At 43.1% G+C, this 27264-nt stretch overlaps 1 protein-coding gene across 2 annotated transcripts; it reads right to left on the bottom strand.

Annotated features, from left to right (window-relative positions):
• Window positions 1-312: 312 nt before the first annotated feature.
• POPDC2 (popeye domain containing 2) lies at window positions 313-19637 on the bottom strand. 2 transcript variants are annotated; one of them, XM_030330504.1, is made up of 4 exons: window positions 18725-19637; window positions 14101-14209; window positions 7464-7854; window positions 313-1218 (listed from the first exon to the last, which is right to left on the bottom strand). In XM_030330504.1, exons 1-4 carry the CDS (start codon window positions 19213-19215, stop codon window positions 1133-1135), a joined length of 1077 nt encoding a protein of 358 aa, XP_030186364.1. In that variant the 5' UTR covers window positions 19216-19637; the 3' UTR covers window positions 313-1132. The 2 variants fall into 2 exon arrangements, with proteins under 2 accessions (XP_030186364.1, XP_030186363.1); XM_030330503.1 differs by having other exon boundaries at window positions 1138-1218; window positions 7323-7854.
• Between the last annotated feature and the right edge of the window lie 7627 nt (window positions 19638-27264).

Raw genomic sequence — 27264 nt, 5'->3', positions numbered from 1 at the left:
AAGACTCCCTGAATTAATTATTAGAAGTGATAAGTGAATTTATCAAGATCACTGAATTAAAGTTAAAGATACAAAACATGAATTATATTTCTATATGCTAGAATTTTCACTCATGTGTGGATCTTGAGAAACTTAACAGAAAGACCATGGGGGAAGGGAAGGGGGAAAAATAGTTACAAACAGAGAGGGAGGGAGGCACACCACAAGAGACTCTTAAATACAGAGAACAAACTGAGGGTGGATGGGGCGGGTGAGAGAGAAGGAAAAATGGGTGATGGGCATTGAGGAGGGCACTTGGGATGAGCGCTGGGTGTTGTACATAAGCCAATTTGACAATAAATTATATTCATTAAAAAAAGTCACTGTTTTAGGTATGAATGTTATAGGACAATAGATAACCAGAATATATGTTGAAGTATTTAGGGGAAAAGTAAAACAGAATATATTAAATTTATAAACCCACTTAAAACCATGAAAGGAAATTTAATTAACTAAGTTTTTTAAAGTCCCTCTGAAAACTATTGTTTAATACTAGGGTCCTAAACAGAACAAGAGATTTGTAAGTTGAACTTAAAAGCTTAAGGGAAAACTAGGTTTTTAAAAGTTTCTACTTCTATAAATTGAATCTAACTGGAAAAACAAACAAGTAAACCATGAAAACTTCTTGGCTAGCTGACTTCAGTGACCCTTTTAACAGTTCAGAAAAACAACAAGGGAAAAAAACTGAGTGATTTATGGAGTGCTTACTAGGTGTCACGCCACGTACATGTCCGAGGGGCTCTACCTAAGTCAGCTCATTCAGTGCTCACCACAACCCTGGGAGATGGGTTTTGTGAATCCCCACTCTACAGATGAGGCTCAGAGAGCCTATGTAACTTGCCCAAGATTCTGCAGTTAGTGAAGGATGGGATCGGTGCTTTCACACTTTTGGGTGCCTTTTCCTGGAAGGAAGGCTGGTGAGGGTAAATTTGCACAAGTCGCCTGGAGCCCTTGATGTTAGCAGCGGGGCGACGTCTTCTGTGTCTGCTCTGACCTTGCCTGTGAGCCTTCCAGGGGGTGAGACGCGGTGTGCACTCAAGTGACCTTCCTGTGAAGATTAGTGCGGCCAGAGAAAAAGATAGCCTGTTGATCCTTAAAGTTCAGGAGTGTGGGTTGGAGCCAAGGGGGCCTGTCCCCTGGACACAACTTGAGAGTAGCTGTGGAGAGGAGTTCTAGAAGCTGTGGAAAGAAAAAGAGGAAGGATTTCAGCACTGTGGCTCCAGGTGGCTTGCCTAACACCGCAGGGTTCTTTTCAGTTTATTTTTCTTCTACTAATTCACAACGCTTTAGCTGTCCCCAATACCTGATGTGATAGGGGCGGTCGTATCTTTGAATCGTCTCATTCTGGAGTATTAGGATGAACCAGCTCTGAAGTTATTTAGCCCAGTCTCATTTTTATAGGAGACGAGACCAAGAAATCAACTCCTGGTGCTTCCTATGAAGAATCTATAGAATTCTACTTCCTATCTAGCACTACTGAATGAGTTTCCAGGAAAAAAAAAAACCTGTATGGCAAAATGATGAGTCTTATAAGACCCCTGTCTTTTTTTTTTTTTTTTTTTTTTTTAAACAAAGAGAGGCCTGTAAAATACAAGTAGGAGAACAATAGGTTCAGGCTGTTGTGGGTTGCAGGCTGCTGTGATCCAGAGGGCTGGGAGGGAGCTGCTTCCTCTTTAACTGAGCTGACCCAACATGAGGTCTTGGCAGAGAGAGTGGTGCTACCACCCAGAGACTCAGAACCTGAGGCCCGGGGGCAGCTCCTGCTGTGCCACCATTAGGAGCAATTTTTTTGCCCCAGGTCTGTTTAGCAAAACTGACAGCTCCAAAGGACCTTACAGCCACTGCAGAGAAAAATATAGTGTGATGAAAAGAGGGTGAAGAGAGTGTGATGGTGATCTGTCTCCCCATGAGCCAATAAAGGAAAAGAGATGAAGGTCTGGCAAGTGATTGGTGAGTCAGGGGCTGAGGAGCCCATCGTGTGAGTCTCCACCTTTTTGCTGGGCCTTTGTCCTCAGGGGCCTCTGCCAGTTGCCACCTTCCCTGGAAAGCCAGACTGGGGGAAATAAGAGGTGAAATCATGTACCTCTGACAGAGAGGGAGGGGGATTGCTAAACAATTCTGTATACAATGGGATACTGAAATACTTAACACATTTAACTAGGGCTTTACAAATGACAAACTACCTTTCTATACATTATCTCAGTTACTCCTCACATCAACCTGGTGAGGTAGACAGGCTACCTATCTACCTATTAGTACATATTTATTATCCATTAGACTATTAGTCCTGTTCTGGAGATGAGAAACCACTCTTTATGGTTAAGTGACAGGACCAGAGTCAGATCTTTGAATCACAGAATCATAGTATCAGAGTTAGAAGACACCTTAATAGCAATAGCCTAAGGCATCCTTCTCTCAGAGCCTGCATCACCTTATAAAATCTCTGAGATTTCTTCTGGTTCCTACCTGAACTCTTCCAATGATGAGTAACTCACTAACTCTATGAGGCAACCCATTATTGATACTGAGTAAAACGCTTCCTTCTTATCATATTCAGTCCTTAACTCATTTCTGTCCTCAAGAATACCAAATTAAGGCAAATTCTTTTTTTAAGCTTATTTATTTATTCTGAGAGACAAAGAACATGAGTGGGGGAAGGGCAAAGAGAGAGAGGGAGAGAGAGAATCCCGAGCAAGCTCCACACTGTCAGCATGGAGCCTGATGCGGGACTTGAAATCATTAACTGTGAGATCACGACCTGAGCCAAAACCAAAAATCAGATGCTTAACTGACTGAGCCACCAAGGCGCCCCCCCAAATTAAGGTAAATTCTAATTCCCCTTCTTTTCAAAATCTGAGGATAGCACTCTTGCTCATCTCTCCAGATTAAACACCTTCAGTTCTTTCAACTGTTACTCATGATGATCCATGACGTAGTTATCTGGCACAGTGCCTAGAATATACAGTAGATACTCATATAGTTGTTGAATTGGCTCTCTGGCCCTGGGTACTATTATCCTGGTCCTGTGCTCCTTCCCCGACCACAGTTAGTCTCCATGTTGTCATCTGTTTCTCATTTGCTTGTTTATTTAAACAATAGGGAGGAGCGCCAGGGTGGCTCAGTCGGTTAAGCCTCTGACTCTTGATTTCAGCTCAGCCATGATCTCACGGTTCATGAGATAGAATCCTGTATGGGGCTCTGCACTGACAGTGCAGAGCCTGCTTGGGATTCTCTCTTTCCCTCTCTCTCTCTGCTCCTCCCCTGCTCTCTCTCTCTCTGAAAATAAATAAACATTGATAAACATTTATAAATAAACATTTATAAATAAATACATAATAGGGAGAAAGGCAACAACATATGGTTTCTACTTTCAAACCACAGAATAACTTGAAAACATAATCAAAATTGGCCACATTTCAAACAGCTTTCGATTAGTGATAATTTGTGCTAATAGACTTGCTCTCTGACTTAACTGCTCACTCCAGAGTTGCATTCATGGAGCAGCTCCTATAAGTAAGACACCAAATGGGACATTGTGGAGAGTGTCCTCCACAGAATTCAAACTCCTAGTGAAGGCTGGTTTAATGCAAGGTCTGACTCTAAGACCCCCCATGAATGCATTATGCAGCAGGGCTGTTTTGCCCATTCAAAGAAGTAGCATTCAATTCCGGGCAACCCCAGACTAAAAGATGTACTGTTTTTCAAAAAGACCTCTAGTGGAAGCGCTGGCTATTCTTAGCTGGTCGTGGTGGGAAGGACAAGCACTGGTGTCAGTGTGATGAAGCTGTGTCTTTCTCAATGATGTAGAACTCAGCCAGCTTCATGCTTCTTATGTAAGTGCTGTGCCAGGATGAACAGCACTGAGCTTACAATTCTGGTAACGGAAGAGCCGGGGAATAGATGGTGAGTTGTTCCCCTCATTATAAAGGAAGCAATAGTAAATTGCTACCTATCACAAGGGACTATTGTTTAAAGTAATAACCCTAGAAGGGATTTGATGACAATAAGTCAAACCAAGCCCCCGAAACACAATTCCAGAGAAGGATCTCCGGTTTAACTTATCCCATTATCACAGACTGAACTGAAAGCCATCTGAAATTTATACAACTTGATCAGGTTTTCAAGTTGTTCTGAAAACTGTGGTTTGGAAGTAAATAATACGTTTTTTCCTTTCTATTACTTGAACAAAGAAACATTGAAAAATGTACTCTCTTTATATTGCCAATACTAATACTTTAGAAAGGGAGTTATAATAGCAGCTTTCTCATCTTGAGGTTCTGAAAAGGCTGCTTCCCAAAGGATGATTTGAAAAGGACTATTTCATATGATAGTCTCAAGGGCAGAGGAGCTTCGAGATTGAGTGGTGACCTTTCACACAGAACATCTGCACTATCATCACATAGTAGGTGATAGAGTCTTCACAGGTACAGAATTGGGGGGGGGTTTAAAAAATTTTCTTAATGTTTATTTATTTTTGACAGAGACAGACAGAGCAAAAGTAGGGGAGGGGCAGAGAGAGGGGGAGACACAGAATCCTAGGCAGGCTCCAGGCTCTGAGCCATCAGCCCAGAGCCTGACGCGGGGCTCGAACTCATGAACCATGAAATCATGACCTGAGCTGAAGTTGGACGTTTAACTGACTGAGCCACCCACGCGCCTCGTGGCGGGACTTCTAATCAAGCAGAACCCACCATTCAGCAGGGAGGAGGACAGTCCCAAGTCATAAGAGTAAGTGTAGTGAAATATGCTGAAAGACACTGTGATGTCCTGGGGCTTGTGTCCATTTCACTGCTGACTGTTTCTCTTGTTTGCTTCTGAACAACTCATCCTTTGCCTTCTTAACATAAACCCAAGAAGGCCTTTGGGGTCCATCTTATCCAACACACTCAAATGAAGAAAGTGAGGCTCGGTGAGGTTGTGTGGTTTGCAAAACGTAGCAGACCCAGACGTAGAAGCCAGGACACTTCAGGCTCCCGGTTCTGGCTATCTCTCGTTTATCACGTTGCCTCCTAATGTCTGGGAAAACTCATGCATGATATGTGTAGCTACCTAAAGCTGGGAATTTTCATCCCTTCACCTGAATGGTTTTATCTACAGGCAGAGGGAGAGGTACTGATCTTGGAAGAGTATGGATTAAAGACCAAGATGGGGGTGCAGGGCAGGTTAAGAGGAAGAATAGATAGAGCAAGACAGGGAAGTGGGGAAGAAAGGAAAAGAAGGTAATAGAGGAGAAATATGTCAACAATTAAATGGGGGAAATGTAAAGGAGAGAAGAAATTAAGAAGAGAAGGCCTGTTTTTTCTTCTTATGAGCAGCAAACTGAAGGGAACCACGGACTGAACAGAAGTCAGAAAGAGGGAAGAAAGAAGAGCAAATAGAACTACAAAAAAGGAGAAAACCGGGAAGAAACAAGAACACCAAGAGCTGCTATGAGTTAGGAGTGTGTCCAGGTGGGTGGGCATGCTGGACAAAGAGAGGGATCCACGGGACATAACCCATATGCATGGATGGGGGTGGACAAGCAGGAAGGTGAGTATCAGCACAATGGGAAAGGGGTGATGAGAGTGGTCACTGTAAATGGAGGAAGTCAACAAGTAATCTTGGGTCCTGGATAGATCCATGGAATTCTCCAGAATCAGCCCAACTGTGGTTCTAGGGACACTGGTACTACAGGAGATGATACATTCCCTATCTCTAACACCAACACTCTAACCTCTTATCATTTGCCTCTCCTACCTCTTTCATCATTTACATAACTTGTGTTATAAAATATATAAACATTCACTCATTCACCATGTGTACCCTGGAAACCTTCCTTACTGAGCTAGCTCCTTGAAAAATTTGTCAGTGCTTCCCAAAGGATGGTGGATCCCTCGGGCACCTGCATCACACACACTTGGAAATGCTTTCCCAACTGGGAACCGTGGGATTTTCCTTAGGAGAATCCAGGCCTCCACCACTGCTGGGTGGAGTCCCAGAGGAAAATGTCACAGCACTGTGAGAGCAACAAGGGGGAATACGCGAGCGATTTCCCGGAACTACTCAGTGCAGCCTTTCTTGTCCATTCTCCTGAGGTGTGAGGGAAATCCTGCCCTTACTGTTAGGTCCTCCCAGATTTGTGCCCATCCACCTCACCCAGGTGTGGTTTGTGGGGAAAGCCAGGCTGCTGTTACACCCATAGGATCATAGTAACAGGGCAGCACCCAGTCCTCTGCCCGAACAAGCAACGCACTCTCCACTGGGCAAGAGAACAGCAAGGTGGGATGCTTTCCTCCCGGGGTCATCAGCGTATATCACAAGCCTCTTTGAAATATGTGATTTTAACAGACATAGCTGCCCAATCCAAGCTAAATAGCAACTGCTTTCCAGAGCTGCCTCTATGCTAGGAAAAACCAATAGGAATAAGAACCGATAGGAATTAGCGTTTTTTCCCCTTTAAAATGCATGCCATAGGGGCGCCTGGGTGGCTTGGTTGGTTGAGCGTCCGACTTTGGCTCAGGTCATGATCTCACGGTCCATGAGTTGGAGCCCCGCGTCGGGCTCTGTGCTGACAGCTCAGAGCCTGGAGCCTGTTTCAGATTCTGTGTCTCCCTCTCTCTCTGCCCCTCCCCTGTTCATGCTCTGTCTTTCTCTCTCTGTCTCAAAAATAAATAAACGTTAAAAAAAAAATTAAAAAAAAGAAGCAGCCAAACTGTTTAAAAAAATAATAATAATAAAAAATAAATAAAATGCATACCATAAATAAAATCCCCGGTAGCCCTATCTGTGGCCTTAACTATTCACACAGGAGCTCCTGGGTGGCTCAGTCGGTTAAGCGGCCCACTTCGGCTCAGGTCATGATCTCATGGTCCGTGAGTTCGAGCCCCGTGTCGGGCTCTGTGCTGACAGCTCAGAGCCTGGAGCCTGTTTCAGATTCTGTGTCTCCCTCTCTCTGACCCTCCCCTGTTCATGCTCTGTCTCTCTCTGTCTCAAAAATAAATAAACGTTAAAAAAAAAAACTATTCACACAAACTTGCAAACAATTTAGCAATTGTTTGCTTGCTCAAAACGTCAAGCAGCCCACTTTCTAAGACGCAATCACCCTTAATAAAAAATGAGTTCAAAGAAAATCCCCCGACACCTTGCATGCACCTGGAGTGAGTTGCTACTGCAAGGCTGGGTTAATGCCACTTTCTGGGAGTCCTGTGAGAGGACAGGCTCCATGAAATGGTTTTTTGCCCTTACAAGCTGAGTTAAGGCCAACTGTTGGCGGGAAGGCAAAGAGCTGCCTTCTGAGTACTTACACAGGATCCTGAGCCGGGTGGTTGTGCCCGTGTTAGCTCTCCCTCACCTCATGTACTCCCCATCACTCCTATAATCCATGAACGATTCTGATCCCGACACCTCCTCAAAATCCTCCAGCACCAGACTGGCCGAGTCCTCACCCAGGACGCCGCTGTCCGGCCTGGACATCCTGGCCCGGGAGGGAGGTGCTGGAGGGCCACTGGCAGCTGGAAGAGGAGAGCGAGGGGGTGTTTGCTGGGCAGATGTGGGCATGGCTGACTCACGAACTTCCTCATCATCCTTCTCAGACTCTGGCCCTGTATCTGGAGCAGCAGGACCCAGGACATGGTACAGGCTGGGGAGACGGATGTCGAAACGCAGCCCAAACTTGGCAAAGAGCTTATCGTTGAGAGCGTAGAGCTTCTCAGAGATGTCATAGCCCAGCAGGGCTGAGAAGAGGCGGGAAATGTATCGCTCTTTGGACAAAAGAAGGTGGAGACTTTTCCGGGGCCAGGAGATGTAGCTACATGCAGTCTCAGCAGTCAGAGTGACCTGAAAGGTGTCGGGAGAAGACAGTGAGGATTTAAATTAGACTGTGTCCATGCTTAGCTCAGAGAAACATACAATTACGTGGCAAAAGGCTGCACTTTTGTTGAAGAAACTGTGGGAGCCCCCCACCATCCCGTGCCCACCATGGCCTTGCCTGGAGGAGGGCCAGTGAATGACTTTTACTTGTGTGCATTGACATGGAGGGGTGTACTTGTCAGGAGCCCTGGGTTCAGCCATTCACCCACTGGGCCCTCCCCTCCAGGAACCTCAGTTTCCATACCCAGTTTCCTCAGCTGTCATATTCTGTGGTCCCATGGCTGTGGAAGGTTCTGAGTCTATTGTGATCTCAAGATAGAGATGGGGCCTCTCATTGCTCTGAAAAAGGCTGGCATGCTGATGACAGTTTGTTTTAAGAATAAAGAAGGATAATATATTGCAGTAAGGATTAAGGAAGGGTTGGAATACATTTCAGTTAGAGAAGAGCTTCTCATTAGGCCTGCCAAGTTGCATCAGTGGGAGAACATTGGCCTGGAATTCAGGCCCAGGAAGCTGCTCTTGACATGGCTATGACAAGTAACCAAAGAGATCTGATGACTAAAGTCAGAAAAAGGGCACAGAGGAGAGGAACTCTTTTTTTTTTTTTAACGTTTATTCATTTTTGAGAGACACAGAGAACGTTTATTCATTTTTGTGAATGGGGGAAGGGCAGAGAGAGAGGGAGGCACAGAATCCGAAGCAGGCTCCAGGCTCTGAGCTGTCAGCCCAGGGCCTGACATGGGTCTCGAACTCATGAACCATGAGATCATGACCTGAGCTGAAGTTGGACACTTAACCGACTGAGCCACCCAGGCACCCTGAGGAAGAGGAACTCTTAACAACACAGAGTCAAAGGGCACCCCACTCTCCATTTATTGAGCCATCTAAGAAGTTCTGAGCACTTACTATGGGCCCATAATGCAAAGCTAAATTACACCTGCAGGGTTGGTAAGGTGCCTGGCACGTAGCAGGTGCTTGATAAATCTTTGTTTTAACAATGATAAGTGCTAAAACTGGGGTTAAACTAGAAACGTAAGTAGGAGAGTAAAGGAATAGGGTGTAGAATCACACAATTCTTTATAATTGGATTGGCCACGATACTTTAAAAGTGAGGCAGCCAGAAGGGCTCACGTTGAAGAATTGTGGAGACAGTGGAGATAATGGTGATGATGATAGCAGCGAACATTTACCTAGAGGTGGCTGTGAGCCAGGCATTGTGTTCAAGTCTTCATGTGGATTTTCTTATTAAAGGTAGGGTTGACTTCCAAACACCCTTTATTAGAGATTTTCTATAGTGATTTTAATTCCTGCATTGTGGACCAGAGCTCCCACTACCCTTCTCTCTTCCTTCCTCCTGCAGTAGACCTCTTCTACTTTCTTCACTCATTTCCTCACCTCTGCTTCTCCCCGCCCTCCCCTCCCATCATCAACCCTGAAGTCAGGCCTCTAAATTGCTTCATCAAGGCCAGGAGCTGGCTTCAAGTTCAGCTTTACCCTTTGACCAGCTGTGTGACATCAGACAAATTCCTTAATCTCTCCAAGCATGGTGCCTCATGAGAAAAAAATTCTGGAAGAAGTACTCACAATCTGCCCATTCCTAGCAGTTCAGCAAGGAGTCGTCACTATCTGCCAAGGCCCATACTTTATAGGTGTACTTACCAATAATTCCCAAACAAGAAATCAGAGTACTGACCCTGAAGCAGGTGTGAAGAAAAGCCACTCTGGACATAAATGGTGTCCTTGATGCCAAACACAAAGACAATGGGCATGCTTATGAATGTGATTTTACTTCTTCCATCTTAAAATAAACCAAAATAAAATCCTTTTTCTTCCCCCTAGCCTCTCTTCTTTGGCTAGCTACGGCCTCATTAGTTTACTCCCCTTCTCAGCAAAACTCCAGGAAAATGGTTGTCTGTGTTTGCTGTCTCCAGCTCCTCTCCTCTCACTCTGTCTGAAACCAGCAAGGTTTTGCCCCTCACAGTCCACACACACACTGTTCCTGGTAAGGTCACCAGTGGCCTCTAAGCTGCAGTGTGACATCAGTTTTCCTGGTCAACCTTGCTGATGGTCCCTTCTCTTTAATGAGCTTTCTCTACTCGGCTCACAGGGTGCCACGCTCTCCTGGGACAACCTCCTCGTCGCTCCTTTGAGACTTCCTTTCTCTCTCCAGCTTCTAAACACTAGGGTATCCCAGAGTCGGTCCATTCTTAAACTTTTCTCTGTCTAAACTCACTCACTTAGTGATCTCATCTAATCGAATGGCTTGGAATATCATCCGTGTTCCAAAACTCCCCAACTTGTGTCTCAGGCTCAGACCTCATTCTTTAATTCTAGACTCAAATATTCAACTGCCTGTGCGGCATCTCCATTTAAATGTTCGTAGATGACACAAATCTAATATATCCAAAACTGAACTTCCTCTTTTCCTCCAAAACCAATTCTACTTGTAGCCTGCCTTATTTCAGTTGATAGCAGCTCCATCTTTCCAGCTGCTCAGACCAAAAGCCTTAGAGTCTTCCTTGATCCTCCTTCTCACACACACACTACATGCGATGCATTAGGAAATTCTTTTGGCTCTGTTTAGAAAATTCATGCTCTGGCCCCACATGATGTGGTTCCTTGTCCCCTCTTTGATCCTCTCCTACTATTCTCTCCCCTTCCTCTCTCCGTTCCAGCCACCACTGCCTCATTTCTGTAGTTCAAATATGCTAGTCCCTCCCACCACAGGGCCTTTGCACTGGCTCTTCCTTCTATCTACTCTGCTCTGCCCTCAGCTTCCCAGAGCTCACTGTCACCTCCCTCAGGTCTTTGTTTAAATGTCACCTTCTCAACAAAGATTTCTATGACCACCCTACATAAAATTGCATCTGTAACTCTCTTAAGCCACTCTATTTTTTTTCACTATTTTTTTCATTATCTTTTAACATCTTACATAGTTACTCATTATCTCTGTGGCTTATTTTTTTATTTTTATCTCCCCTACTAGAGTACAAATGGCATGAAAGCAGGGAACCTCCTTAGTTGTTCACTGATACATCACAAACACCTTTAACAGTGCCTAGTATACAATAAATGCTCCATATACATTACTGAAGTGATTGAATGAATCAGGTAAAGACTACAAATCTTATATGCTGCAAAACAACCGAATGTGACTTTTGCACGTCCTGTATAAAATCCTTCCTCAGAGGTCTTCAGGAAACTTGTATATTGCCTCGTTCCCCCATGCATGTGCATATGTCTGTAACAAAGTTTCAACAATCTTTTTCTTTAGTTCTCACTTCAGAGGCTGATTAAATGAATCAAATGAAAAAACATATGTAAAGAGGACTTGGGTTTAGTAAGACACAATGTAAATTGGAGAAATAATTATGATTTCTGTGTGATACCTCCTATGCTATGTCCTTGGTGACGAATGAGAGGATCACAGTGCTAAACAGTCAATAAATTCTTATTTAATTGGATTGCTGAGAGGTGTGATGGAACATTGATTCATTTGTGGTAAACACAATGAGAATTATGATTCAGACAGTCACTACAGATTGCCCTATTAGTCCACAAAGACTATAATTGCAGAAGGCAAGGACAGAATGAACTATAACTCCGGACAACACCTGACATTTACAAAGAGGAAATGAGACTTTACACAGCCAATAGCAAACGTGTGGATCTTATTGCTCCCAGAGGAGGTGCACACTAAAAATATAAATGGGAGGAATATGACGGTAGCTACATTCCAGGCTGAGAGGCCATCTGGGGTTACAGCCCCTCCTTTCAAGCATAGCTTAAGGGTGGACACCCAGCTTATCCACCACCTGTTCATCAGTGTCAATGTCAGAAACAGAGCCTGGTCTATCTGGCTCAGGACCGGTTCTTAGGGCCCTAAAGGAGTTCTCACAGGAGACTGCTGGGCTGGTTGGAGACGGTAGGGGTGTGTGTGGTGGAAGAGGAACATGATTAGTGGGGGTCTATGGCTGGTGGCCTGGCAGTGGGATGGGGATTGTCTGTCTCTCAGGATCTGTCCTCACAGAGTCAGAAGTCAGGGTGGGGCAGAAGCAGGCCCAGCCAAGTGGCCACTGCCTGGCATGTATCTATTCTGGAGTTAGCTCAAATGCTAGCTTGGGGGACTCCCCAATAGAAGTGATAGAAGTAACATGGAACGCAGTACTAGCAAACTATTTGGACAGGGGAGTCCTTATAAGGTGTGTGTGTGTGTGTGTGTGTGTGTGTGTGTGTGTGTGTTCATTCCACTGTACTAGTGACCTGCTCATTTTTAAAAAGAAAAGAAATATTGGGTGGGAGAATGGGCTAAATGGGTGATGGGCATTAAGGAGGGCACTTGTTGGGATGAGTACTGGATGTTAGATGTATGTGATGAATCACTAAATTCTACTCCTGAAATCATTATTACACTATATGTTAACTAACTTGGATTTAAACAAAATTTTTTAAAAAAGGTCTATATGATCATACGTTGGTGAGGATGTGGAGAAAAAGGCACCCTCGTGCACTATTGGTGGGAATGCAAACTGGTGGAGCCAATGCACTGGTGGAGCACGACAGTTTGGAGGTTCCTCCAAAAGTTAAAAATAGAACTACCATAAGATCCAGTAATCACACTACTAGGTATTTACCCAAAGAATACAAAAACACTAATTCAACGGGATACACATACACTGATGTTATAGCAGTATCATTTACAATAGCCAAGACATGGAAGCAGCCCAAGTGTCCATTGACTGACAGATGAATGGATAAAGAAGATGTGGTGTATAGGTACAATGGAATATTATTCAGCCACAAAGAAGAATGAAATCTTGTTTGCAACAACATGGATGGATCTAGAGGGTATTAGGCTAAGTGAAATAAGCCAATCAGAGGAAGACAAATATCATAGGATTTCACTCATGCTGAATTTAAGAAACAAAACAAACAAAAGCAAGAAAAGAGAGAGAGTGCATGAGAGAAAACAAGAAACATACTCTTAACTATAGAGAACAAACTGATGGTTTACAGAGGAGATGTGGGTGGGGAGATGGGTGAAATGAGAAAAAAAGAAGCATTTATAAGGGTGCAAATTTCCTCTTCATTTTTCTTCTCCTAGCTCTGCTAATACAACCATGGTTTGCTTATGCTGTAATTACCCCTGAGGTTGTTTTCATGTAGTTTGAGATTTGGGGGGGAATAAAAGTGTGAAGAAAAAAAAAAAAAGAACAGAAATAGCAGAGCCAGGCAACTTGACTTTGCCACTTTTGAGACGAAGACTTTGGGCAAATTGCTTGATGTTTTGGAACCTCAATTTCCTCATGTTAAGTGGGGTAATAATAATATCCAACTCAGAAAGTTGTTGCGAGAATCAATAAGGCAATATAACATATGGCGCCTCCCATGTACTAGCCATTCAATAAGTGAGAGCTGCAAAGAAGGGAACTAAAGTCTCAAGGGTTGGCAGCCCCCACCTTGGAACATGTCTGTGGATGCCTCACAGAGTTCTGAGACACCAACTGCCCACTGCCAGGCCAGTTCAGAAAAGCTTTCTTGAACACTTACTGTGTTCATGGTACTGTCCTTTGGAGCCCGAGAATAGAGAGAAGGGGAAGCCCAGATTTCTACTCAAAGAGTTAGGAAAGGAAAGACAGAAAGGAAACCAGATCATGAGAACAGGGAGCAATATATGCACCAGTCAGCAGAAGTAAAAAGAATAGAAAGGCACACAGACAGGAACAATAAGCTTTGGGATAGAAGCTGATGAGGTCAGTCTGGGCAGGCTTCAGAGGAAGTAAGATGCCATAGCCTCATTTAGAGGGGGGAAATGCATTTCAGGCAGAAGGTACAGAGGGGGGCAAGCATGGCTGTTGCAAAACAATTGGATGTGTTTAGGGAAGTACTAGTCATTCAGTGTGACCAGTATGAGCAAAAAGTGGGAAGGAGAGAGGGGCTGGAGATGTGGCTGGATATCACAAAAGGTCTTAAGGAGTGTAGGCATAGGAGTGACATGGCCCACCTATCAGGGGTTAGGACCTCCCTGTCCCACCCCACCCACCTCTGCCAGCAGCCCACACACTCTTTCCACAGAAGGAGAGTGCTCCCATGTCTAGCATCACATTGGCGGTGGTTCAGAGAACAGATGTAAGCGGGGAAAGATGGAGGGGGGCATATCACTGGGTCACAGTGGGATGGGGTGGGATGGTGCTGCCACAGCCTCCCTATTACCTGGAACACCCCCTCCTCGGAGGGCTGCAGCGATTCCCACTCAGGAGAGTCCATGAACTGGTAAGGAAAGATGTAGTGCAGAAATTGCCCATCCTGGCTCACACGAACCCTGGCAAAGGGAGAGAAGAGACCATGTGGGAAAAGGAAAGTGACTACCCAAATCTTCTTCAGTCTACATTACATATTTAAAAATGGAAAATGTTGAGAATCCAATATGGGCTTTTTCCTCTTTCCCCCTGAAAACTCAGAGTTTCAGCTTCAACCTCTCTCTAACATGAGTTATACCAGGAAAGGACGTGTCTCTATTAAACAAAGGGGGAAGATAAAAAGATCTTTGAGGTATATTCTGTCCATTGGAAAGGAGCTACTGTTTCATTTTTTTTTTCTGGAGCTTTATTGGTTAAATAAATATTCATGGAGTACCTCCTGTGTTCCTGGAGGTCTGGAAATGCAGAGAAGGGTATGATCTTATCCTTGCCTTTAAGAATTTCACAATTTAGTGGAAATCACAGATGCATAAATAACTGACTGTAGGTCAAACTGTGTTATTGTGGAACAGGAGAATAGAGGAAGGAGAGAAATTAATTCTCTTCAAGAGGCAGATTTCTAAAAGGTGACATTGGAGCTCAGTTTTGAAAAATGAATAGGATGTTGAAAAGCAGATCAGGATGGGAATAGATGGAGAACTGGGGATCCAATGTGTTGTATGTTTGCCAATATCTGTTTTTTCCCTTCCCCCACAATGCTAGAATTTTAGCTGGGCTTGTGGCTGCTCAACTAGACTGCATTTCCCTACCTCCCACGCAGCTAGGTACAGCCATATGATTAAATTCTGGCCAAATGGGATTATTAGCACTCCAAATCTTGCTCCTAATGAACGCCTAGATATATATGTCTACATATAGATTACCAAAGACCGTCACCAATTAATAAGCTGTTGCCTTTTATCTGACATCCTAAAGATGGAAGACAGAGGGGATATAGCTCTCACGCCAAGCCAAGGATGTGGTGTTAGCCTATAGTCTCCAATGGAAGAAACACATTTGCTCTTACAAAACCAGGTAATATATAGAGATAGCTAGGCAGAACTTCCCTGAATAATAAGTAGATTCAAGAGAAAATGAAGTGCCATGCTCTCCTACCTCAGGGTCTCCATGGATTCTGTACCCTCCAACTGGATCTCTTCCTAATTTCTACCTTCTCTGTAGATCTCAGCTTAAACATTTCTTCTAGGAAGTTTTATCTGACCTCCCCAGAAAAGTTAGATCCACCAGGTACCTGCTCTCAGTGCACTTTGCATTTCTCTTTGGAAATATTATGTCTGTTATTCATCACTATGTCAAACATTAATTATTGATTTTCTTGATAGCTCCATGAGATAAGAACAGTATTTTTCATATTTTAACACTGGATCCTTAGCCTCTAGCACTCTTCATAAATAATTTTGGAAGGGAAAAAGTAAGAAGGGAAGGTAGGAATGGGGGAGAAAGAAAAGAAGGAAGGAACAATTGAACAGATGAACTCACTTGTGTCACCATAAAAAGCAGACCAACATCTCAAGGAAAGGCTTCTCAAATACAGGAAGAAAGACAACAGGAGAGAATGAGCCTGTTGCTGCATACACCAGACCTTACCAGCTCCTCAGGCAAGGGCTCTGGCCACTCAAGCCAGCTACTAGGAGTGCCATTATTTAGACTATGACATCTAATAAGCCTGCATGGCTCCCTGAAGCCATTTCAATTGGTCTATTATGCTCTTTGTCATTTAAGCCTCTTCTTCCTTCTTGATCTCCTGGACAACAGGTTTTCTTCCTACATGAATAGCTTAGTTGCCTACTCAGGAGACTGTGCATATGAGAGAATTTTGTATGAGAGAAACTCACCAACAGTAAGCACAGCTTAACAGGGTGATAAACTTTGGGGAATTCCCTTGGCTTTTCTGAGTCTTAAAAGGGACTGGTTATAAATATTAAAATAAAAAAAAAAGGACATCTGAGGTTTCAGCAAAGGGCTCCAGATGAGAGTCTGCATGAGAGATGGGGAGGTCTGTACAAGAAGCCCCCACTTCCTGGCATAGAGTTCTTGTTCACAGCTTCAAGGTGTTCAGTACCTAACTGTAACCAGCCCAAGGTACAATGATTCTCCTTTAAAACTGGAGCCTGGTCATAGACTAGAAGCCTTGGCTCCCAGCTCTAACTTAGCAAATTTGAGACAGGAGGACAACGAAAGATAACAAATAAGACTCTTGGGGCACCTGGGTGGCCCAGTTGGTTAAACATCCAACTTTGGTTCATGTCATGATCTCACGGTTCATGGGTTCAAGCCCCGCATTGGACTATGTGCTGACAGCTCAGAGCCTGGAGTCTGCTTGGGATTCTCTGTCTCTCCCTCTCTCTCTCTCTCTGCCCATCCCCTGCTCATGCTCTGTCTGTCTGTCTCTCTCAAAAATAAATATCTAAAAAAAAATTTTTTTAAATAAAACTCTTACTCCAAACTTTGAAAAGCAAAGGGGAAAATTGTTAATTTTTTTTTAAAAAAATATTTCATTTATTTATTTTTTTTAAAGTAGTTTCCACACCCAACATGGGGCTCGAGCTCACACCCCCAAGATCAAGAGTTGCATGTTCTACAATCTGAGCCAGCCAGGTGCTTCCAAAACTGTTTAATTTTTGATTTGGATTTTTGATGCTAAGTATACTAGGAAAAGGCACACTGAGGGGGCAAGTCCCCCTCTCCCTGTCACGGGGAAGTGGTCTTATATAAGTTCATATTAAATTCATCACATAAAAGATAGCTGAACCATACAATAAGCTTAATATACTTCCATACACATGCATCATACTAGTGGAGAGGGCCTTTCTCCCCCCTGTCTCAATTCCATCCTTTGAACAGATGAGCCATGAGGAGCAAATAATATCCTGGATCATGAATGAGAATGTTTCCTAAATTGTCTTTATTTTAAGCATGGAACTGTAGGGGACAAATAGTCATATTGTATTTGTATTTACACATGTATTTGTTTATAAATAATGCCACTTGCTTACACTTCACTTTACTCGTGAATGAAATGAAATGTCTCCCCACGAAACCTCATAGCTTATTCAACCCAAGACTTTGAGTCCAAAAATAATCACATGTATACATAACACTTTTGTTTCTACACATTAGTAGATAAATGCATATTAGCACTACCAGTAGTAGTTGTGGTACCATCATTATTATCCTCAAACTTTTTTCTTTTTCACTGTGTGGTTGACAGTCTTATCTGGTTTCTTCCCCACCCCCACCTTGGAATTAAAGCCTTCTGATAAAATTACTATCTTTATCTTTTCTACCACATTCTCCTGGTTTCAAAAAAGCAAGGGAGGAAACTGAGGACAAAGCTTTTGAAATACTTTGCTTGCTTTCCACTGAGGCAGCCCAAGTATACCATGTTAAGTAGTTTCCTGTTTGATGCTCAGTCCCACAAGTAAGTCCCTCTAGGGCAATATTTCAAAGATTCCACAAATGCCTACCAAATGTACAGCATAGAGCCCCATGGTATTTCTTCTGAAAATATCAGCCATTGACCAATACACATGTACAGGGTATGATTGGCCATACACTGATCCTGACTAAGATCATTTTTGCTGGGGCGCTTGGGTGGCTCAGTTGGTTGTCTGACTCTTGATACCAGCTCGGGTCTCGATCTCACTGTTCATGAGATGGAGCCCCACGTTGGGTTCTGCACTGGCAGCAGAGAGCCTGCTTGGAATTTTCTCTCTCCCTCTCTCTCTCTCTCTCTCTCTCTGCCCCTCCCCCACCCACTTGCACACGTGCTCTCTCCGTCTCTCTCTCAAAATAAATAAATAAACTCTAAAAAAAAAAAAAGATCATTTCTGCTAATTTTTTACTGTCACCCTTCCTAAAAGGAGTCCAAGGTATCTCCACCAAATCCTCAATGAGATATGTGTGGGCATCACTACTCTTCCCTCACTGTGTGGTCCTTAGATTTATAGTACTTCACTGGTCTGTAAAAGAATCTCAGTAGAACAAATGGGAATGGAAAAGTGGACAAGGAACATTCCCTCTCCTCATCTGGTTGTATACCAAATGGCTTTACCACAGAGCCTATATATAACATCCTCAACACAATTGGGGCTGTTTCCTTGATCCCTTGGCAAGGAACAGGCACTGTTCCCTGTATATACAGTCAGTACTTAGGAAATACTGAATACATACAAAAGGAACAAATCTACCTTATTGAAATGTTCACTTTTCCAGAGCTTATAGAGATGTTGTGACAGCTTAAGCATGATCCACCAGTGTGTGTATACTGTGTGTGTGTGTGTGTGTGTGTGGTCATTTCAGACCCAGGCTCAAGAAACACTCACCCCACACCTCCCAACACCAAGTGCACCCACAGTCCTTCCTGCCAACCAAGAAGATGCCTCATGATCTTGTTTCCTCTTGGAAAATGCTAAGAAAGAGGAACCAAACCCATGCTTAGAAACATCTGTTTTGGTCTGTTTGACTTGCCATATCCTTCCCTCAATGGAAGGGGCCTCAGAATGCAAAGGGACACACTGGGAAATGAGAAGCATGGGCAGAGGGAGGAAATGCTGAGCAGCGACCCAGTAGCTTACCGGCCAGAGAGTAGCAGGGACAAGCGGTTGATGGGTGTCTCACCCTCCACAGCGTAAGTCTGCTCAGTGGCCAGAGTGAAGACCTGCTCCTCACAGCAGTGAACAATCTCCTTGTACACCTGCAGAGGCACCTGCAAGGGTAGGCACAGCGTCTTGTAGAGGAGATCGAACTCCTCGGGGAGGGTGTTTTTACGCAGGCGGTAGACCAGGTGTGCCAGCTGGAACAGGCAGGCCATTGCCAGCAGGAAGCTCCAGAGGATGATGTCCAGGCCGCAGGCATCAAACCAGCCCCACATCACGCAGCACACATAGCCTGTGCCCAGGAAGCCAAAGAGGTAGAAGCATCCATACACCCCACTGCCCCCCATGAAGCCCAGGAGCAAGAAGCAGTTGGCCAGATGGTACACAGCCCCTTCCAGATCCTGCTTCCAGCCACTGCACACTGGGTCCTGCCAGAGAAGCTGGCGCATTGTGCTGCCATTAGCGCTCATCTTCAGGGCGTCTCAAAGCCTTGCTGGGCTTGAAGACTGTCCTCACATAGGGAATTCAAAAAATGAACTAATCTGTCCTCCCAGAGTCTTCTCAGGTCCGGCTTCTCACCGCCAACTCTGCCTTTCCTGAGAGGAATGCTTCCAGTAGCCTTGGGAATAAATGGCAGAACATAGTATACTTCATGGAGAATTTTAAAACTTTTTTCCCTCTCGTTTTCCTTCAGCAAGGTTCTGGCCTTCTTTGCAGAGCTCTGGCAAGATTCCTGGGCTCTAGGTTTCTTAGAGCAGACTTCACATTTGGCTCTTAGCAGAAAAATCTAAATTGTCCCGAGGTAAAGATAGGACTATGGGATCGAAAACTTTAGCGGTGAGGGATAAAGTGGCCGCATCCTGCTCTCTGTTGTCCCTAGTCAGAATGAGGAGAGCCCAGCACGGGAGGCACACTTGTGTTCCATTTGGAATGCGTCTCTCTTGGCACCGGAAGAAAGGGTGACCCCAGATGGATACCATGTTTGGAATTGGAATCCAAGAGGTACTGGCAGTGAGAAAAAACAGGCCAGGCACACAGGCAGGCTGGCAGAGTACTTAACATATCTCCCCAGAGGACAAGACCTCTGGGCAAGTGAGGCAGGCTGGGGAGAACAAAGGAAAAGTGAGCAGAGAATTTACCACAGTACCGGCAGGCAGGCCGGGTACTGCTCAGAGCTCCGGTGGGGAGGGCTAGGGGCTCTCCTGAGCTGGGAGGGCATAGCCAAGTAGGAAAGTAGGGGACTATTATAAGAAAAAATCCTAACAGTGAGAACTGGAAAACCCCTCAGAAGTCTTTATTAAGTCACATTATAAACATCTCTAGGCATTTATTTGACACCCATTAAACAAAAATGGCTACGCAAAGCAGTTCTTTGAATTCTAAGCTGACTTTCTCCTGCATATATCTGGATTTAGGCATAGTTAATACAATGGTACTACAGTGCTCAGATCATCACCCTACCCATTATTTGCAAATTATAATAACTACCACCCATTAAACGGCCTACCCGGTGCTGGACCTCAATTAGGTACTTTACATACATACTATTTAGTCATCATACAACCCCTCCAAATAAATATTATCTTCCTTCTAGATCTAAACAAAACTGAGGCTCACCTAAGTAACAAGTTCCCATAGGCAGTAAGTGGTCCAGCCAGGATCTGATCCCAAGTCAGACTCAGCGCTGTGCGCCAAGCAGTTTGCACAGCAAGTAGAAATAGACTAGATCCATGACTCCCAATCCCACATGCACCCTCCCCCACCCGCCAGAAGTCTGATGACTTCCAAGGAACTTCTGGATGAACCTGGGGTCTATTTTGGGTCCCCAAAAAATAAATCTGGAGTATGCAAACATTAAGACATGTCCCTCTGGCTTCCAAATGACTCCTTGATTTTTTCCCTTGCTGCTACTTAGTATTTATTATCATTCTATTGCCCTTGAGACACTTTGGGGGGGTGTGGTACCCAGTAACTTTCCAAAACTACTTGAGTGCTCAATCCCCAGGGACTTTTATTATACTGCTGATATAATAACCAAACCAAAATTAGTGAGAAATTAGAAATTGTCAAATATGCTGAGGAGTGGAACTTTTTAGCTCAACAAATATTTACTGGGCACCTGCTATGAGCCAAGCACTCAGAGAATCAGATTCCTAAGAGCTTTCACTCAATCAAGAGAAAGACACTTGAAAAAACAACGGCAATTCAGTGTTGGGCACAATAACTGAGTTAAGTTTAAAGAGAGGTGGCTGCCTAGAAGGAAACATTGGGTACAGGAAGGAATACATACGAGCTAATGCTGGGTTTGAGGCACAGGCATTGAATTAACCAGGTAGGTAGAGGGAGAAGAGCATCTCTAGTGGTTAGAACAGCAGAGGTAGAGCCGTGGAGTTGTGAAAATGCATGGCATGTTAAAGGAAGCCCGTTTTTTCTTTTCTTTTTTTTTTTTTTTAATTAAAATCGCTTGACCAACAAATGTGTACCTTACTCCCTTCTTTCTAAAGTTGAGGGGGGAAATCAGTGGTAAAGGAAAAGAGCTAGAGAGTGCCTGGAGAAGGAAAGGCCCTGCCCCAGTCCTCCTCTTAGCGATGACTTGGATGTCATTTGAGCAGCAGAGTGTGGGGATTTCCATACGCTGCTTTTATGTCACCTGCCTGCCTCCCAACCAACCACTGACTTCGGCAAGCAGCAGCTGCTCATCCCTCCACCTTAGTCACGCACCCAGAGCTGCCAGGGCCGCTGTTCCTGCCAGCTATGAGCCAGGAAATCAGAAGCAGGAAAGAAGAAGCAACCAGGGCCCTGCCCAAGATAACATTTCAAAGCAGGTCGTCTTTCTCGGCATGCCTGACCGATGGGCTGGCCCTGACCCTTTAAAGAGACAGACGGACCCACTGACTGTTATTCTCAGCCTGCCTTGTCAGTCCACATACGTGCTCATCTGAGCACAGGATGCTACCATCTATCAAGCAGTCATTGTTTCCTCATGTCATGCCATGACACCTTTCTTTTTTAAATGGAAGAAACAAACTCCGAGAGGTTAAGGAAGGTCAAAGAGCTAGCATGTGAACTACAGGGCCGGTCATTTGAGTTGTATGTTCTCTGTGTTGTCCCACCTTGCCAAGTACGTTTGGGAATTTATATGCTATGGGGGATTTGAGCATGCTGCTGGTGGTGTGGCCTCACTGGTACATAAGCCCCAGAGGCTGTCACGATAGTGATATTGTTGCCTGAAGGACGGAACCTATGATGGGAATACGACAATGCAAAGTTGTGTCTTGTTTGTTTTTAAATCCAGATGACTGAAGAGGGAAAACATTTTGTGTCAAAATGGTATGTTCTTATAAGGAAATCCATAAATATGCGGGTAGAAGCACAGAAGAAAATATTGGGGGAGAATGAAAGGAAACAAACAGAAGTCACATCATTTATGGTATTGATTCAATCCCATAAGCATTTATTTAGGGCAAAGTATGTACACCAAGCACAGGGGATATAAAGATGAGCAAGACAATTGTCACCTTCAGGGAACTTTTGGTATGAGGAGGAAGAGTGACCCAGAAATAACTGCAATCCAATAAAATAAGTGTATTTGGGGTTCAAAGGAAACCCAAAGGATTGGGGAGAAAGGATTCAGAAAAAACATCTCAGGGAAGGTGACATTTAAGCTGGTCTAAAAAGATGACTAGGTGTTCCCCAAGTAGGGGAGGGCATTCCGGGAAGGGAGAACAGAATGTGAAGTCAAGTCCAGAAGTAAAACAAAAATACACGGCATATTCTGGTAACAGAGTATAGCCTGCTTTAGGTGAATCAAAAGGAACAGCAGGACACGAGGTGGGAGAGGCAGGCTGGGGCCAGATTATGAAGTCAGCTGGCTAAACTGTCCCTCCCAGTGTGGCAGTGAACCATGGCTGGTGTGTGAACGGTTACTGTCCCATGATGACATAAGGGCAGAAACAGAGAATTTAGACATTTTTATAGCAATTTGACAGAGAAAATGGCCATTAAATTCAATAAAAACTTTGGGCTTGCATAATGTATGGGTTTTTTAAGTGTATTCCCACCCGCCTCCATCTCCTTAGTAGTGGTTGTTAATTGGAAAATACTAAACCACATACAGTTTGAAAAACACTGAGCTTGAAATTAACATTTTCCTAATATATATTAAAACAGAACACAGGCATGATGTAGGCTTTAGACACACACTGCCAACACGACCTTGGGCAGACACCACCGATTGTCTATCCGATAGCCATTCCCCATTTTTCCTTAGTTTATGGAACTGTGATCTTGCTTGGGCAATATGTTAAAGAAAGGTGGGCTTCTCCCCCACTTGCCAGGGCTTGAAATAAGACTGGTCAAAGCCAAGGACGATATCCCATTCCCCTTGATGGCAACTGGTTTATGTGTAGGCATGTGACAAATGGGATATAAAAGGAAGAGCATGTGGGAGCTTCTGGGGGAAGAGTATACTTCCTGACAGACAGTAAGAAGTCCTGCTACCTTTTATCCTGGCTTGAATATACTTGTGCAGTGATGTAATGCTTGGAGCTACCATGAGATATGATAGCCATGAGATATGATATACTTAAGGATGAGGATAAAGAGCTGAAAGATAGAATAAACCAGTTCTCAAAAGTATGACTGAGCCACTATCTCAAATCTGGAACTTTCAACCTCCAGACTTCATGACAGGAAGTAAATTGCACTTACTGCTTAAGCGCTTAGTTAGGTGTTTTGGTACCTGCAGTTGAATGCTTTTAGATTCAGATCTCCCTTAAGATCTCCATAAGGACTACTCTTCAGGAAAGTTCTCTGAACATCTGCTGATTGTTTTATTCTATGAAAACTGAACATTACACAACTTATTGTGTTCTACTAATACTTTTCTGTCAAAAATTTGAGTAAACTATGAGAGGAAATGCTCCTTCAAACTCAATTTGACCATTCAGAATGACTCGGTTAAGTGAACAAGATGGTTTAGTGGAAAATTGGTTGCCTACTCAAAATCCACTTATCACTTCCTCCTTGTTACAGAATTCCAGTTTTGTGCTGATATCTAATTATTATATATGAATCCATGGGCGGGAGTGGGGCAGGGATCCTGTTTAAGTCGATCAGCATAAGGCATTCTGTTGGCAACTATTATTAGTCTATAAAAATGCACATAACCTAATTTGGCTCAGACTTTAAAAAAAAAAAAAATCATGCCTTGGGAATGGCTTCTTTCTTCGCTGGACTTGAATAAGAACGCACATGATTTCATCAGTCCTGGAAGCTCTGAGATGAAAATACTTGAGTCTTGGATGGTATCATTGAACCTATGATATTGTTTCATCTAGAGCTTGCCCTAACTCTGGACTTCTAGTCATATGAGTTTCCCTTGATGAGGATTTTCTATTACTTGATTTCAAAATCACCATGATGCACACAGATGGAACTACCAGCTAGCTAGTTTTTGATACCTAAAGAAACCCTGGGTAGTCACACATGCACTCTTTTTAGGAAAGCTTCTTGGAATAGTCATCATAGTACTATTTAACTTTATATATTTGTAGTTTATATACATGTATCTACTAGATTATAACTCTTTGACAGTGGGGACCATGTCTTACTAACCTTTGTTCATTATTTAGCACATAGTTAGCATATTATGTCGTCCTCAATAAATGTCGAGTCAAATAGCCTCTCATCTCCTTGAGGACAAGATGTATGTCTGATTCACACATGAGTATTCAATATCTAGGGCAGTTCCCTATATATAATACAATTTCACTAAATATGTACTGAATGAATAAATGAATTTATAACTATGAATAGGTTTGTATTAGTTGGTACAGGAGAGAACATTGGGCTTGACCTCTACTCACCAAGACTCATCCCAGGTCGCCAGCTGTTTGACCACAGCAATTTCCTTAAACTGAGTACCTCACTCACTTGTAAAATTGGGATTGTGGTTTTTCCAACAGCCTTACCTCACACCAATGAAAGGTATAGTTATCCTAAGGTAAGCCCTGCTTAGGGTCATAGTCCCATTCTCATCAACCTTCCAGTCAAATGTTAAGGTTAGAAAAAAAGAAATGATTAGAAAGAATGGTGTGACTGTGTCTGTATTAAGAGTTTGGGAATTACTGTGAATAGCAGGAGCTTAGCAAAGATGTATGTCAGAATGTTGTGGTCACCTATTAGGAAGTGAAGTGCTTAATTTTTCAAATTACTGTGGTAACATCTCTTACTTTTATTAGTACCAAAATGCTGTGCATAATCTTTGGGAAGGCTTAAGCATTAGGGAAGGATGGGCAGAAGGTCTTGTGAGATGGATTTCTAACTGTGGCAGATGTCAAGAAGTGCTTTAGTTCCTTTACATATCGTGTGAGCATATCAAACTGGCAAAAGCTGAAAAAATTAGCCTTGCTAAGAACTTAGGGAAATGGGCACCCTCAGATACAAAGGTGCAAATGGGTATAACCTTTCTAGAGATCGGGCAGGCAGTACTCATCCAAAACGATAACACGTGTAGCCTCTGGTCTATCCTTAGCTAAGTGATTGCTTAAGGATTTGTAAAGGATTCCCTATGGAAACTTCCAATGCATGATATTATGGAGCAGCCAAAAAAAAAAAAAAAAAAGTAAAAGTATATACATGCAGAAAGAGATGAAAGGCAAGGTCACTAAAAAACAGTCCTATTGTAGACTAGTGGGATTTCAGGTGATTTCTTCTTTTCTTCCTTACATGTTTCCATTAAAACCAACCAATGAAACAAAATACAAAAGAAAAAACAAACAAAACAAATAATTTAGGCATCAGGTTTAGGTCCTGTTCAACACTGATGCTCAATTTCGTGAATGCTATTGGACATTTAGCAAGCATTCTACAAAACATTTGTTTAATAAATGAATGCACAAACAATAGGGAATTGGTTAAATTATTCTAAACTCAGAATGGATTCGTACATAGCCAATACAAATCATATTTTAGGACTATATTACAGGCTGGTAAAATTATCAAGGAGAAAAAGAAACTAATATTATGATTTTATTAAAAGTAAATAGCATAGAAAAATGACCGAATTTTTTTATTTTAAAAAATGTGTAAATGCCTAGGAAAAGCCTGGAAGAGCATACAGCAAAAATTAACACTGGATGGTAAGTCTGTATTTTCTCCCTTTTTGTAGTTCAGGACATATTCAAGCAGAATCTGGATGACCATCTGCCAAGGACTGGTGTTGGATGGAAGCTGATTTTTATCTTAGGAGTCCAAGATTCTATTTTCCACCTAGCAGAATGCTCTGAAAGCTATGAAGGACTTACTAAAAGTATTATATCCAAATCGTCAGGTGAAAACATGAGTAGAGAATCAAAAAATGAGAGAATGTTAATAACACTAAATGCTACTGTGCCAAATGCTTTATATACACCATTTTAATTAGTGCTCACAATCTTGCACATTATTACTACACTTTTTTAAGTTTATTTATTTTGAGAGCAAGAGCACATGAGTGGGGGAGGGGCAGAGAGAGAGGAGAGAGGGAATCCCAAGCAGGTTCTGCGATGTCAGTGCAGAGGCTGACGCAAGGCTCAATCTCACGAACCATGAGATGGTGACCTGAGCTGAAACCAAGAAGATGCTTAACTGACTGAGCCACCCAGACGCCCCTTTTTTTCTTTCAGATGAGAGAAACAGATCCAAAGAGGTTGTGACCTGCTTGAGATGACACAGCCAGTTGTTGAACCTAAGTCTGTCATACTTCAAAGCCATGCTTAATTAACTAGAAGGAATCCTAAAGAATACCTTAATTCAGCTCCTTTATAAAAGAGGCAATTTTCCCATCATAGAATGACATACGAACACTACATATTCTCTTATGTTCTTTAGTATCTTTTGTTGTTGAAATATGAAACTCAACTTACTAATAGGCAGAATATGGCCAATTTCTTCATTAGCCCATAAGCAGCTTCTAGAACCACAGGGTTGCTATAGCAAGCAAACCAAACTCCATGTTCTATCCCAGGCATTATTATAGCAGAGCACTGAGCTAATTTCACTGATGACTTATTTGTTCTAGTCAAGCCTCTGACCTGGGCGAGCTTTTAATCAATAAGAGACAACTGTCTGGCCAGTAGGCATTAAACTATGATCCCCTAGTCTATCTTAAAATGTAACTAGACATCTACAGATTAATTATGCCAAACAGTTGAGATCTTCTGAGCCAAGGAATCCTAATGTGGTCCAAAATCTAAGCAAGTAACTTTCCCAAAAGACAGACTAGTAAAGAATAATAATAATGATCTAAAATACTAAGATTGAAGGCTTGTCCAGTTCTTGCCTTTAAGTAAGTTAAAAATAAAAAACAAAATGTTGAATGAGATGATATGGGTACCGTACTCATTCTGAATTGGTAAAGGGTTATTTCCTTACTTCTATGCACCTCATTTTGGAGGTTTCACTGAATGAGATCAGGATCTGCTTTCTCATTACAACTAAAATCTAGAGTTCCCAGAATGACACAAGAACATAAGAAA

Source organism: Lynx canadensis, chromosome C2 (genome assembly GCF_007474595.2).
Source record: "Lynx canadensis isolate LIC74 chromosome C2, mLynCan4.pri.v2, whole genome shotgun sequence".
Classification (NCBI taxonomy): domain Eukaryota; kingdom Metazoa; phylum Chordata; class Mammalia; order Carnivora; family Felidae; genus Lynx; species Lynx canadensis.
The sequence above is the reverse complement of the archived record's forward strand: the minus strand, read 5'-3'. Positions and strand labels throughout refer to the sequence as shown.

Bases quoted from the DNA above. Each gene is read 5' to 3' on its own strand.
- POPDC2 (XM_030330503.1), bottom strand. From the start codon at position 19,215: ATGAGCGCTAATGGCAGCACAATGCGCCAGCTTCTCTGGCAGGACCCA. The intron at 14,210-18,724 runs GTAAGCTACTGG...TCCCTTTGCCAG, and splicing joins TCCCTGCTACTCTCTGGCCG to GGTTCGTGTGAGCCAGGATG. The intron at 7,855-14,100 runs GTAATAGGGAGG...GACACCTTTCAG, and splicing joins CCGAGGAGGGGGTGTTCCAG to GTCACTCTGACTGCTGAGAC.